This window comes from Pogoniulus pusillus, chromosome 6 (genome assembly GCF_015220805.1).
Source record: "Pogoniulus pusillus isolate bPogPus1 chromosome 6, bPogPus1.pri, whole genome shotgun sequence".
In the NCBI taxonomy this organism is placed as follows: Eukaryota; Metazoa; Chordata; class Aves; order Piciformes; family Lybiidae; genus Pogoniulus; species Pogoniulus pusillus.
This window is the reverse complement of record NC_087269.1, coordinates 17,993,366-18,008,183: the sequence shown is the minus strand read 5'-3', so window position 1 is coordinate 18,008,183 and position 14,818 is coordinate 17,993,366. Positions and strand designations below refer to the sequence as shown.

At 37.5% G+C, this 14,818-nt stretch overlaps 1 protein-coding gene across 3 annotated transcripts in view; it reads left to right on the top strand.

The window, feature by feature from the left end:
• TBC1D12 (TBC1 domain family member 12) overlaps positions 1-14,577 on the top strand; it is a 45,243-nt gene extending 30,666 nt beyond the window's left edge. For all 3 annotated transcript variants that reach the window (XM_064144719.1, XM_064144718.1, XM_064144720.1), the window contains 10 exons: positions 1,283-1,365; positions 2,966-3,083; positions 4,251-4,357; positions 5,388-5,468; positions 7,503-7,597; positions 8,310-8,381; positions 10,144-10,272; positions 10,583-10,692; positions 12,433-12,691; positions 12,882-14,577. In XM_064144719.1, coding sequence (XP_064000789.1) covers positions 1,283-1,365; positions 2,966-3,083; positions 4,251-4,357; positions 5,388-5,468; positions 7,503-7,597; positions 8,310-8,381; positions 10,144-10,272; positions 10,583-10,692; positions 12,433-12,691; positions 12,882-12,950 — 1,123 coding nt within the window. In that variant the 3' untranslated portion in view covers positions 12,951-14,577. The remainder of the gene's footprint in view (positions 1-1,282; positions 1,366-2,965; positions 3,084-4,250; positions 4,358-5,387; positions 5,469-7,502; positions 7,598-8,309; positions 8,382-10,143; positions 10,273-10,582; positions 10,693-12,432; positions 12,692-12,881) is intronic.
• Positions 14,578-14,818: the final 241 nt, after the last annotated feature.

Genomic DNA, 14,818 nt, shown 5'->3' with positions numbered 1-14,818 from the left:
AAATTATCTTTTCTGCTTGTATAAGAGGAGGTGGAAATTGTTTGTTTTGAACCAAAGTAGACTAGACTAAACATGCTCTGATTTATTTTGGAATGAGTCTTACTTGGTCAAAAGGAAGCATGTGTTTGGCAATCACAGGGTCACTATGCAGTCAGAATATCCAAACACGCTGTAAGGTGGTGAACCTCTAGCACTCCAGCAAGCTTCCTTAGTTTTAGCTCTGATATAAAGAGGGGATCTATTCTTTCTTCCTCTGATAAACCTATGTTCTCTCATGGGAGTTTCAAAGGACTAATAAGAATAATTAATAAAAAACCTTTACCTGTTATTGAAAATACATCATGACAGATTTCAAATGAAGGAATGGAGTATTGATATTCAAGTATATTTAGTGACTAAAATATGCATATGCAGAGACGCCTTTGAATAAATAACTATATGGAATTTCAGTATTTGCCTTTATCAATTCATGCAAACTTCATTTTAGCATTGTTCCAGGTGTTCAATAAATCTGTTATGGGGGAAGCTGTAGGAGAACTAATCAACAGAAGTAGTAAATATCTGGTAGTTCTCTACTGCCGTGACTGAAACACTGGGAGTGTGCCAATCCCAAGTCTTACCTTACCAAGAAACCAAGTTAAAACCTGGTTCAAAATTGTTGGGAATATCATTTGTGTGTGTGCTGGTATGAGGCTAATTGGAATATCTTAATGAGAGAAATTAGATCATTGGTTGTGAAAAGAAAATAATGATGGTGTCTGTATCATTCATTGGTTTGCTGAGAAGGGTAAAAAGTCAAAACATAACCGGTGTTTTCTCACTTTGTTCTGGGGTGTTGCCCTGTTCCTTTCTCTCTCTGGTCTGTGTCATTAGATTTAATTGTTTCCCATTGATTCTCATGTGCTTCAATATCTCACCTCTAATCTCGGCAGATAACATGTAAGCTTTGCTGGTTGTTACTGGCTTCTGCTTTCTTTATCTTTGTCAGTCTGAGACAGGGAAAAGAAACAAAGAAGGGAGATAACTTTGAGGGAGATAACTTCTAGGCAGTTTGCTTTGTCCAGGAGGGAATTGGTATTTCTGTATTATTTCTAACTTGTATATAATTGTAAATACTTCTGAATACTTGTGTATATATGCTTGTAAATTTTGCAATGCTGTAAATATAGCTTCATCTTACTTCCAAACCATCTGAGTTAGTCTGGGTAACTTCAAATGGTGGGGAGGGACAGTTCCTAACCCTTCACAGCGTGTACTGAATTCAGGAACAACTTGTTTTCAGAAATCTTCCTGCCAAATCGTTGGAAGAGGCCTTACGTCACCGACAGGAATATGATGAAATGGTGGCAGAGGCGAAAAAGCGAGGTATGTTAAGTGTCAGTAATCACTGTAATTACTTTCAGCCATGCAGTAGAAATAAAATAATTTCTGGTTTGTAGGCCAGTAGGTACAGAAGAGGACGATCTTTTTTCATATCTAGGTTATTCTCTGACATGTGCACGTAGTTTAAAAGAGAACTCAATTATCAAGTTGTTTTCATATTCCACCATAGCGAACGTAACTAGGGGTTCAGTACTCAGTTTAACTTTTCCCTTCATTCTTAAGCAGACACTTGATGAATTTTATTTTTTAAAGCTATTTGTAATTTGATCAGCTATAAACTTTTTGAATATTTAAACTCTTTCTCAAGGTGATTTGCTGCACACAAAGTATAATAAAGCTGAGCTGCCTTTTCAGGAATCTGAGGTCTATTGCAATATGAAGAGCAATGAAAACTTGAGTGGATTGTTGGTTTGTTTGGTATTTTGTTATTTTTTTTCCCCCTAACCAGCTGTTACCTGTGTGAACTTTCTTACTCTGGTTTTTCATTTAAACATATCTGTAGCATATCTGTACTGTGTCAGGCTATGAATAGCTGTTGAAAGGACTTCCGTGGTCTCGTACCTAGTATGCAAGGAATAAGCTGTTTTAAGAATCTGTGCTGCATGTTTTCCTTGGGCTGTTGACAGATAGAAGCTTCTGAACTGATTGAGGCTCTATGGATCTGTGGCAGCTTACTCTGAAAAAATTTAATAAAAGCTCCCAAGGCATTCGACAACTCATCTTACTCTTTTCTTGTATTGGGCATCTTTAAAAGTGTGATCTGTGGTCTGTGTTCTCTAGCTTGTGTTTTGAGGATTAGCCACGTGCAGCGTTTTCAGTATGTGCACCTTATTATTCATGAAAATAACTGTTGCTACATACACAAAGCTTTAGTAAAAACTTAATGAAGCTGGTCAGCTATATGTATTTACAAGAGGTGACATACTCCTTTGATGTGTCTAATGGCATGCATAAGTAGAACACTGCTGTTTCACAGTGGTTCTTAGTGATGTCTAGACAGCACTGCTCTGCCCCTGTTTTAGCCTGTTTTGTTAAAGTGATCTGCAAATGATTCCTTTTTTAACAGAAGGCAGAATACTCATCTCATTTTTCAGCCTTGTGGCTTTGTCTCAGATCTTCAGATAATCTTTCTAGGAAAAAAAAAACCAAGCATAATCCTAGATGGAAGTTTCAGTAATATTATGGTTTTAAAACTTACTTAGATCTGCAATTTTTAATATTAATTTTATCTGTAATTACTGGTGATTATTCTAAGTAATAAGTAAAATTTAGGTAGTAATGGTGTGAAATTCATGACATGAAAAACAGTGCTACTGTGTCTGCTTTTTTAGTCACTCTAGACAGTTTTCTAGACAGATTTTCTCTTGTCTAAATCACTGTGTGTTTGAATAGCTTGGCTTAAATTAGAAAATTTCCTGAGAAATACATCTGCAATCAACAGAAATAGTACCAGCTAGCTCATGTGCAACTGTAATTTACCCGTGTCTCTTTCAGACATCTACATAATTAGAGAATAGCTGTGTTATTTACCTAATAATTTATATAAATTAATACAGAGTTGTTAACATGTTACTCCTAACAGAAATTAAAGAAGCACATAAAAGGAAGAAAATAATGAGGGAGCGTTTCAAGCAAGAAGAGAATATTGCTAGTGCTATGGTGATTTGGGTCAACGAAATACTGCCTAACTGGGAAGGCATGTAAGTACAAAGTTCTGGCTTGTTTCTCCTCTGGAAATAGAGGACACACATACCTTACTTTCTTTTCTGCTTTGTCAAGAAGTCATCTTTTGTTGCAATGGTAAAGCAGTCATTATAGAGCGAAAGGAAATGTAGCTTTCCATGAGCTTGTTGTGTGTGTGTTTGGTTGGGTTTTTGCGTTGCCTTTTTTTTTTATGGGGTTTTAGCATAAGCAGAGATCCTTGAATGCCTGCATGTTGTCCCTCAGGGATTGGTACTAGGACCAGGAGTATTTAACATCTTTGTTGGCAATATGGACAGTGGAATTGGGTCACCCTCAAGAATTTTGCAGATGACACCACGCTGAGTGAGCCAGTCTTGAGAGGTGGGCCCATGCCATCCTCATGAAATTCAGCAAGGTGGAGAATGACTTGGGAGCTGTCTGAAGGAGAAGGACTTGGGGGTGTTGGTTGATGAAACTCAATATGAGCCATCAATGTGCACTTGCAGCCCAGAAGACCAACCCTATCCTGGGCTGCACCAAAAAAAAAGAGTAGGTAACAGGTCAAGGGTGGAGATTCTTTCTCTTTGCTCTGCTCTTGTGAGACCCCCACTTGGAGTGATGTGTGCAGTTCTGACCCCTGTGACACAAGAAGGACGTCAGACTATTGGAATGGGTCCAGAGGAGGGCCATGAAGATGATCAGAGAGGTGGAGCACCTCCAGTATGAGGACAGGCTGCAAAAGTTGGAGTTGTTCAGCCTGGAACAAAGAAAACTCCAGGGAGACCTTATAGTGGAGCCTACAATAAGGCTGGAGAGGAACTGATTTCAAGGGCTCTTAGTGATAGGACAAAAGGTGTGATGGCTTTAAGCTGGAAAAGAGTAGATTTAGACTAAAGAAGAAATTCTTTATAGTGAGAGTAGTGGGATACTGAAACAGGTTGCTCCAGGAGTTTGTGGATGTCATGTCCCTGGAAGTTTTCAAGGCTAGGTTGGACAGCAATCTGGTCTAGTGGATAGTGTCCCTGCCCATGGCAGGGATTATCTTTAAGATCCCTTCCAGCGCAAACAATTCTATGATCTGTGAATATTGATTTAGGAAACAGTATGTTATTTTGCTTCAAAGTTACCCAGTGATTTTAGAAAGCCAATATATGCCTTTTCTCCTGTTTTTTCACCTTGTTTAGGCGTGCTACCCGAAGAGTTCGAGAGCTGTGGTGGCAGGGATTACCCCCAAGTGTACGTGGGAAGGTTTGGAGTCTAGCTGTGGGAAACGAATTAAATATCACTCCTGGTATGTCTTACACAGATCACAATGCAAATGCAGAATTAAGTTGGTTATTTTTTCAAAGAGAAATACAGACTTGTGATTAAAACAAAATCAGACTATATATATATATTTTAAGAAATGTATTTTGCTGCCTTAGGAGCAGGTGTTTTACAATTAGACATCATATACTGGTACATTAGGGAAACATTTCAAAACCTAATTGCAAGAACCTGTTGCAGGCCACACTGCCTGCTGTCACTGCTTGGCGGCAGGCCACGGTAAACAAGTCCATAAACCAGTATGGTCACGACTCGCCGCAAGGGTCTTCAGAAAAGATTCAATATGAATTATGCAGAAGCCATTTATTGATCATAACAGCCCGAATTTATACACCCAGCCAGTAGAGCACATGCCTACACATTAGCATAATTAGTCAGGGACAACCCACCACATCTGCATACATACACACCTTGTTATTCTCCTTAGCAAAGGTCTGTTATCTACCCCTTCTGAGATAAGGTGGCCAGCTGCATGTGAGAACCAAGGTTTCTTATTACAAGGATCTGCCTGGTGTCACTTCTCTTCACATCCTTTCCCATGGCTCTCCTGCACCTGCACCCCACAACTCTTCTGCATTCCCACAAGAACCCTCCAACGTTTTAGCATTTTAAGAGTCAAAGGGTTGCTGCTGCCTTCTCCTGACCCGTTCCAGAACTTTTTATGCTGAAAGTCAAGAATCTGTAAGTTTGTAGTGGAGGGGGGAATTGCTTTATTTCCTAACAAACAATTGTAGTGTGCTAGAAGAGTTATAACCTATTAAAAAAAAAATGTAAGACATTACTTCCCTCTTGTAATTAGCATGTTCACTACAGAAGAAAGAGTAATACAGTGCACACTATAGAAGCAGTAACAATTGAATAGATTCCTCCTCTTGCCCCCACTGGTTAAGATGGATCCAAGAAACAAAACCAAAGCCAGGAAGTTAGTGTGCTTTTGATTTGTATCAGTGCTTTTCTTACTTTTTCATTTTGAGTTTTGTTTTGCTTCCACGCAGAACTTTATGAAATCTTCTTGTCGAGAGCTAAGGAACGATGGAAAAGCTTCAGTGAGACAAGTTCTGAGAATGATGTGGAAGGTGAGATCTCTTGAATGTTAGTCAGACTCCTAACTGTCTATAAAAATACTGTGTGAACGTGATTGTAAGTATTCTTATCTTTGAAAACCATATGCAATACCCCTTGGATTTTGGGGTGGGAGTTTGTTCTTTTTTTTTTCTAGAAGAGTGGACTGAGTGGGGTGAAAAGCTTAGGTAATTTGTTTATTTTGGGAAGGTATTTGCTCTGGATGGGAATGAAAGGGGGCAGGGTCCGTTTTGATTGTGCCAGATGTTCTGGGAAATGTAGTAATACTACAAAAAACTCATGAGTAATAGGATTTTCATCTCTGGTTGAAAAGCAAGACAACTCACTGTGCTTGTAACTAATCTTTGGTAGCAAAGTCTGGAAGATCAATTATTTTGGCCTTATTTAACATTAGCAGCTCTGAGGGTTTTCCCTGTTCAATCTGTAACACTTCAATTTGGTAGTTAAAGATTAAAGCACAGGAAGTTTGGGGTATTTTTTTGTGTGTGTCTTAAAGACAAGATATTAATCAAAAGATGTGTTATATGGAATCAAAGAATAATAGAATGGCTTGAGTCTGAAGGGATCCTTAAGATCATCTAGTTCCAACCTCCCTGCCATGGACAGGGACACATTCCACTGGATCAGGTTGATGAAGGCTTCATCCAGCCTGATCTTAAAACACTTCCCTGGGTGAGACATCTACAACATCTCTGGGCAACCAGATCTGTTCAAAAGATCTCCAGCAACTCCTCTGGAGTTCATATGATCTGTATTTCAGATTCTCATCTTCCTTGGAAATCGCTCTAAATGGATACTGTTCAAAATGAGATTATCACAAATTATCCAGTATAATGCCTGTTCCTCTTAAAAGAGGAGAGATTAAGCAGCAATTCTTGAGCTTTTTACTTTAGATTATGTAAGTTATTTTTCTGTAATAATATTAGCCTTCTTTCACCCATATTTTCCTAACACAGCCTGCAGCAGTTTCACTCACTTATGAATGCATCTCATAGTTTTAGGAAGACTGAAAGGAAGTGTTGCTTTCCAGACTTCAGCAGAGCATCTTCTATTTAGCCTATTTCTCAAATTCTGTGATGTTCTGTTACCCAGATAGTTCTTGACTGGTCTAAGCCCTCTAAAAGAACCTCCTCAAGTGCCATTTGTTTTTCTCCTTGCTATTGCTAATATTTGCATCATGCCCCTGTATAGAGCAGGGGGCATAATTCAAGGATTAGATTATTTTTTTCTGGAGGTTCTTGAGCGAATGCTGCTTTCTTTCCTGCCATTTGAAGAATGTCAGTCATAAGGATAAAAAAAAAATCAGAATAGAGCTAACAGAAGCTCTGAACTCAGAACCTCTACAGATCATAACTGTGTGGTCAGTTCTGGAAATTTTAATGAAGTTTATTTGCAGATTTTCTTTTAGTTACCTTCAGTAAAAGTGAGACATGAGAAATACATGACTTGAAAAGTAGTATGCTTGACTTCCCAGTTGAAGAAGTGCTGGTTGCTTCTAATAACGATCTAATGATTTTTTGTTTCTTTAGTGTACATGTTATACTTCAATGCTGCTGGTTGAAATGATCCAGCAAATATGTTGATTATGAACGAAAAATTTGGAGTTAGAGGGGTGACATTCAGATCAAGAGCAGTGCTCTCAATATGTGCTCTTGCGCAGACTTAGTATCTGAACTCACAGTAGAATACAAAAAGAAAATGGGGGTTTGAGAACTGGGCTGGGGTAAGTTTATATCCTAGTGACCACAGGGCCAGCCTAAGCCTGGATAGAACACTGTACAGAAGCAAAAAGAGTGGACAGGTAGTACTTAGTGACCTTTTTCCTCACTTTTGCTTGCATACACCAGGTATCAGCAGACAATTTTAGCTCTTTACATACAGCACTGTGGGAGTGCACTCAAAGAGTTAGAACTAGGTAATTTTTTTTTTCCTTAGATCCTGAAAGTCTTTAAGTGCTTATAGCAGTTTTATTCTGATGTCTGTAGAATTTACCTAGCAATTTTATTAAGTGTTGGTTTTGCTTGCAGATGCGGGTGCCTCTGTTGCTGATCGTGAGGCCAGCCTGGAACTAATTAAGTTGGATATATCACGCACATTTCCATCCCTGTATATTTTCCAGAAGGTGAGGTTTCTGTAAATTTAGTTAGGATAACTTTAACCTTCGTAATAATTAAACAGGAAATGAAACTTAGCTGGCTAAATATGGAGTAGTTCTTAGAAGTTGTATAAAACAACAAAAGTAAACTGGTTCTTTGCTGTGTGCAACAGCAAGTAGTCATCTCTTTTTTTAATGAAAATAAAGGAGAGATTATAAAGCTTTTTCTCCTGGAAAAAAAATACCATATCCTGTTGATATTTGTGAAATAACATACAAAAATGAGAATATTCCCACTGCTGAAATCTTGATGGGTTGTAGCTGTACACATTTTCAGGCTTTATGATTTCCGTATCTAGAGATATAAATAGAGATGTGTAAACACATACATAAAATATCATGCACTATTGTAATATGTCAATTTGCATTAGTAGGAATTAAACTATCCACTGTCTGGGGAAAGGAAAAGACAATTCTGGACGTGTATCCTCAGTTTTCATTATGTACCAATGTCCACTTTATTATTTCATAGCATGATTAATCTGTTACTTTAACATCTCCAAAGCATACATGGTATGCTCACAGTAAGAACTGGCATTATTCTAGATGTGAGGAAAAAAAAATCACTGGCTCACCTGCATCTTAAAATAGTGGCTAGTTACCTTCCTATATCTATAAAGCAAGTTTGAAAAACACTTTTGTTTATTTGTTTCCCTGCTCCTACTTCTCCTTGCACTAGGGTGGTCCTTATCATGATCTCCTGCACAGTGTTTTAGGAGCATATACATGTTACAGACCGGATGTGGGATATGTAAGTATTTGCTGTAAAATGTTTATAACGTGGCAAAAAAAGCTTAAACTGTCATATATTAGAGAGTGTTAAATATTTAAGTAAGTTATCTAAACTTCATGTTACTAGCACTGAAAAAATTCAATGTTGGTACTTACTAATTTCATAGCAGTCACAATGACATGTACTCCATGTCAAGGATGAGTGTGCTGTCTGGCTTGCATGGCAAATTTTACATACAAGTGTTCACTAGACATTACACTTCTGGCAGACCCAGAATATCTACAGAAGCAAATAAACAAATGAAAAACAGTGAGCAGTTAGCCTGTTCTGTCCTAGTGGTGCTCCCATTGCTGCCATTTCCATGGCGAAGCTCTCTGAATCACTACCACACATCCTAAAACCTAGAATCTCCTTATTTTGGTGTCATCTTGTCAAAGATGAATCACTTCATCTGAGTTCAGTGAAGATGAGGTTGTTTGCAGCAAATGTTGTGTTCTAAAAACAACAAAAACAAGCAAACCACAAAACCAAAAAACCTCACAGCAATAAACTAAACTGAACATCTTACAGAAGCAGTTAAAAAACAAAAAGATACTTTTCCCTTCTTTTTCTGTCTTTGTTCCTGGGGGTAGCTAGGAATACCTTTCACAAGCCCTGATCTCTTCTGAATTAAAAAGAACTTGAAAAGTTTTAAGTCTGATCCACGCAACAAAGGATCATTTAGCTATCACAGGGTGTGTTTTCCTCTCTAAATCACAGCTTCTTGGGACTCTGCACCAGTGTCTGTTTGGTTTTTCATGTTTTGAGCTCTGAATTCTGTCATGTGTGACCTCACTTTTGGCGATCTTCCCATACTCTGTGAGATTGCAAACTCTGCAGGTTCTGAGATTACTTGTTCCCCGGGTGGAGTTTTAAAAGGCAAATAACTATTTTTTATGGGTTTGTCTTCTTTTTATTAAGAGTACAGCTGGCCTAGATGTTTCTGATCATAAATTTATTGGGTTTAGTGTAATACAGCAATAAATTTAATCTCTCACACAAAAATGGAAATCTAATCGCCTATTTTTGATACATAACAATACATTTCTCCCTAGTTGGTTAAAATACTGGGTGCATTTTTTAAAATGAGAAGCAGGCAGCATAAATGCCTGCAAAGAGTGGAGTAATTGAAGTGCAATGTAAATGGTAAAATTAGTATAATGAATATATAGATCTCAAGCTAATAACTAGAAGAATAATTGCAGGCTAAAGGGTTTGTTGTTTTTTTTTTTTACAATAATCATGGGAAAATGTAAACTTGCATTGTAACTAACCACTTAGAAGTAATTTTATGTGTGTAAAAAAAGTACTGTTTGGCAAGTGGAAAGAGATGCATTGACCATTCTGAAACAGAATTTTGACTCCGTTCCAACATATTTATCTGGGTCTAAACTGTCCCATATGTGAGTTTTTTCTCAATGTCAGTTTCTTCATAACTTAACAATGAAGTTAAGGCCAGATTTTGTCTTTTATGAGCTCTGTGTTTTTAACTTGCATTCTGAGTTCTGAGGACTTGTGATTATGAGACTTTGCAGAATGTCCATCAAGCACCTAAAACCAGTATCGGAAGAAACACTCCTATTTGTTGCTGAAATTAAGTTGACTGCATGCGTAAAAAATATTTATCCATGTTGTTTCTGGAAAAGCTATGCAATGGTATTTGATATATTTACATTTCCAGAGATATAAAATGTACTGAACCTACTCACCTCTATTTACCCAATGCTTTTCTCACTTGAAGGTACAAGGGATGTCCTTCATTGCTGCTGTACTCATTCTCAATCTGGAAGAGGCAGATGCTTTCATTGCCTTTGCTAATCTTCTAAACAAGCCATGCCAGCTGGCCTTTTTCCGTGTGGATCACAGCATGGTATGCACAGAATTGTCTGGTTTCAAACCATGATATTCTTTTGACTTGAAGCATAAATGATTTATTGATGTCTTCCTTTTGAATAACGGAGAACTTTAACCTGTGGTTGTAAAATTAAGAATACCAGTTACTAATCCCTAGAACATGTTCTACTGTACTGATTTTTCATCTAGAAACACTTAATTCTTGTACTTCCTAAGAAGTCATGTTATGCTGTGTTGACATCTTTCATTCTTGGTGGGGATTATTTTATTTTACAACTAAATGTTATTGTCATGACCACTTATGAGGTATTTTGTTACCTCTACAGATGCTGAAATACTTTGCAGCCTTTGAAGTATTCTTCGAAGAAAATCTTCCCAAATTGTTTCTTCATTTCAAATCATACAGTCTCACTCCAGACATATATTTGATAGACTGGTGAGTTCAGGGAAAATAGCAAATATACATTAGAACTGTTGGAACATTTTTCATTTAGATATTTCAGCAATAGAAATACAGCATTAAAATTAAAACCAAAAAACATTTGGTAGGTGTTTGTGTACCTTGGTTTTCTAATTCTTGTGAAATCATGAACCATAGTTCCTCTGGCAGGATTTCGACTTTGTGGACTGGGATTAGGTGTAATGTCTATTCAGACAGGAAACAAGACCCACAGGAGTCCTGTGTGTCTCATTTTCTTGTTCTGCACGTAAGAGTCAGTTCTGTGTAACATAAATGGGGATGAGGAAGCTACTACAATATAGTTGTCTTGTGGCTGATTGTAAGTGACTTGATGAAATGAGCATAATCAACTACTGAAGAAAGTATGAATACAGGAATGTAGACTTTAAAGTGGGAGTAGGATGAAATTTAGGATCTGGTTTGGGAATGAATAAACTTGGAAATGGATTGGACATTTTGAAGTAGTGAATGTTCGAACTACATTATGTGTCTGCAACAGAAGGTGGTAGTGCCAGCATTCCTGAAGTATGTGTAGTGGGGCCCAATACAGAATATCTGTTCTCGTGTGTGTGTGTGGATATGGATGTGCTTCATGTAGGATTATTGTATGGATTAGAAGTTTCTAACAGAGTAAATTGAACTGGGTAGAATTAAGTATAGAAATGTCATATCATCTGAGTGCTAGAGAATGAGGAACTTCAGCTGTAAGATCAGCTTATCTGTAAGTAGTAAGGACTTTACAAGAGCAAGTTGTACAATAGCAGCATTGTCAGGAGTGTGCTACAGTCCTGAGTGTTTAGACAGGTCGATGTGGATATATGTACAGTGTGGAAATAATGCTGCTGTACCAAGTACTAGAATATTCTGCTTCCAGTTACCTGCAAGAAATGAAGATTGTTATTCCTGTGCATGTTCCGAAGATGACCTTGAGATAGAGAGAGATCCTTTATAAAAGGAGAATAGAAGAGGTTATGATAGTCTGCTGTAAGGAGTGTTCTGAGGTTCCCAAACCACTTGTCAGTATGGTTTATGGACAAGTGGAGAACACTGTGCTCTGTATCAAAGGAACCACTACAAATTTATGGCAGTAGTTCTCCAGTGTAGTACATACATCAGACTGAACTCTTCACTTATGCATAATGAATACTTTTAAAAAATGAACTTTGCAGTAAGAAATGCAGTTGGACTGTTCCCAGTAAGAACAGAACATGAACTGTCTTTAGATTTCAGTGATTTGAAGGTGAAGAGAAATCAAAATGTGTCACAAAACCGAAGTTAGTCAATTCTCATTTAGCGCATTAGGAGGATGTAGCATTCTGTTGAGATGATTTGTGCCATCATATTTAGTTAGGAAACAAATTAACAGAGCTGTTAAACTGTATGTCTTTAAAAATGGCAAGAACTAAGTTACATAGTTGCAAACTTTATTGCTGAAGTTATTATTTGTAATCCGGGCATTAGATCTTTGTAACTTCTCTATCCAGACCTTAATAAAGGAGGTGGCTTTCAAATGGAGGATTTCCTGTAGCAGCAGAAGAAATAAGTTTCAGACTAGGAGTACTGACTTAAAAAACTAGAGACTTGTGGATCTTTGAAATACGGAAAAAATAAGAACATATGAAATAACTTGTCATTGCCTCACTTAGAAGAAGGTTGTATTTTCATCTTTCTGAAATAGGTTGAAATTGTAACTCTTCCTTTTCTTCTCAATTTTAGGATTTTTACACTCTACAGCAAATCATTACCACTTGATCTGGCCTGTCGTGTCTGGGATGTTTTCTGTAGAGATGGAGAAGAATTTTTGTTTAGGACAGGGTTGGGAATCCTTCGGTTATATGAAGATATTCTCCTCCAGATGGACTTTATTCATATAGCACAGTTTCTAACAAAACTACCAGAGGACATTACATCAGAAAAGCTATTCAGTTGTATTGCAGCTATTCAGATGCAGAATAGTAACAAAAAGTGGGCACAGGTGAGTTTCTTGCATATGTATATATGCGTCTATATCAAAACACACGTCAGCACATGAGCACTGACTTCTGAGCAGTAGGCACTTCCTTTCTAGTGTTCCATTCTAGAAATTAATCTCCATGCTAATGATGTATTGGTCTTTTTTATAAGACTGGCTTTTTAAATATTCATTAAATAATTTACTTTTCCAGGTGTTTGCTTCACTGATGAAGGACAACAAAGAAGGGGACAAGAACCATAGCCCAGCACCGAAAAGCTAATTGTTGCAATGTTGAGGTCCATTGAAAATGGAAAACCACTTGATGACAAAGGAGTTTTCACATCACTTTTATGTGGAAAAGCACTATAGAAAATGTGAAAGTGAGATGAAAAAATAGCACAGCTCTCAGTGGAGTAATGAAGTGATGAAATCTTCACCCTTTTGCCAGTATTAGCTTTTGTTGTGGGAAGATTTTGTTTTCACAGAGAATACTAAACCTACGGAACTGAGAAGCAAAGGAGTTGTATTTAATACTTTTAAAGAATCAGCTCAATGCAATAAACATTTGTAATAACTTCTGTTGGTACTATTAAAAAATAATTAATTGAGGCATAACTTTTTTTACAAATACCACAGTGGCACTTTTTGGGGGATGTGAGGGAAATGCTGAATCTTGAGGCCCTAAAAAATGCTATCCAAACCAAATGCTTTGGTACAAATATTACCTCCAGACGTAACCATTTGAAAGTGTTGAGGACCAAATAAGGTTGTTTGGTATGCTTATGTGCAAGACAGTTAAAATTTGGGAAGGGATATTGTCTTATTTACTTGTGTTTTTTTTTCTTAAGTTACAGTTTCATTCTTCAGTCTGGGCAAATGTAATTAACTCAGGAACTGTGGAAGTATTGTGCCCAAACCTGTTAGAGCAAAAATCATCTGAATTCTAAACAGTGGTGAGATCAGGGCTATTATTTTTGGAGTGTACAGCTTTCAAAGTGAGTGGTGGTAAGAATTCTTGTTTTGGTGTATTGATTGTGCAGCTTCTTAAAAATTGAGTGAGTATTCTGTGAAAGAGTTTTGCCACCAGAAGTTTTGTTTTGTTGAGCCGTTTCCAGCTAAGGAATCCTTGTATGTAATAGTGAACACTAGAAACTGACAAGGTGATCTGCAGACTTTGTGTTGTCAAAGGAGCAGAGGCTTTTACCACTTGAGAATAATGCAAACACAGAATTGTTTTTGAAACTATCTTTTATTAGTGTGCAATACTGAAATCTAAAGAGCATCTGGTTTAGTGATACTTAATTGTCTAACTTCTTTTAGCAATGAAATGTAAGATCATATTATACATGTCATGGCTGATCTATTCAAACACCTCCTGTTCTCAAAGATGCAGTACAACAGCTCGTGATTGTAGGGGATGAAAATTTAAAGTGGATAGCACTGCAGGTCAGGAACACTTGCCCTCTCTTGGTCCATTTTTGCTAATTTAATGTAAATAAATTCCTTACATGTGGGTTTTTGTAACTGGTCCCTCTGTGGAAATCAAGTTAAAATTACCATGATGTATTTTTAAGTGCAGGAGGCCTCCAGTTCTCCGGTGTTAAAGGCAGAGTCTACATTAAGTGGGGTGAAGGTTTTGTGTGGTGTAACTTACATTGCTATCTGGTTTAAAAACTACATATATGCTACTTATAACATTACAATTTGAAATGTAAATGTCAGATTTTTCTTAACTTATGTATTCACTACTTTAATTGGATCCAATTTGTCTTATATTTTTGTGTTATCTTGTACAGTTTTCTTACTTTTCAACTATAAATCTGTATATAACTGTAAATAGAAGGATCAAGCCTTCCTTTAAGACCACTAAGTAACAATCCCTGTGTAAATAAAACTTATAGCAGGTATCTGCTGTCCTTCGAGTCCTCTGTAACTGAGCGCTAAGCGTGGTACGAGGGTTGTACCGGTGAAGCTGCGCTGAACACCGCCCTGAGCAGCCACTGCGTTACTGTGTTTTTTGCCGGCCTCGGGAGCTGGGGTGTGAAGGGCAGTGTAGTAGGCTTTGAGGCTAGCTTTGCTCCTTTTGAGGCCCGAGGGTGAACCCCGAACGGGCCCTCTGCATTAAAATAAAAGAACCGATTCATTTAG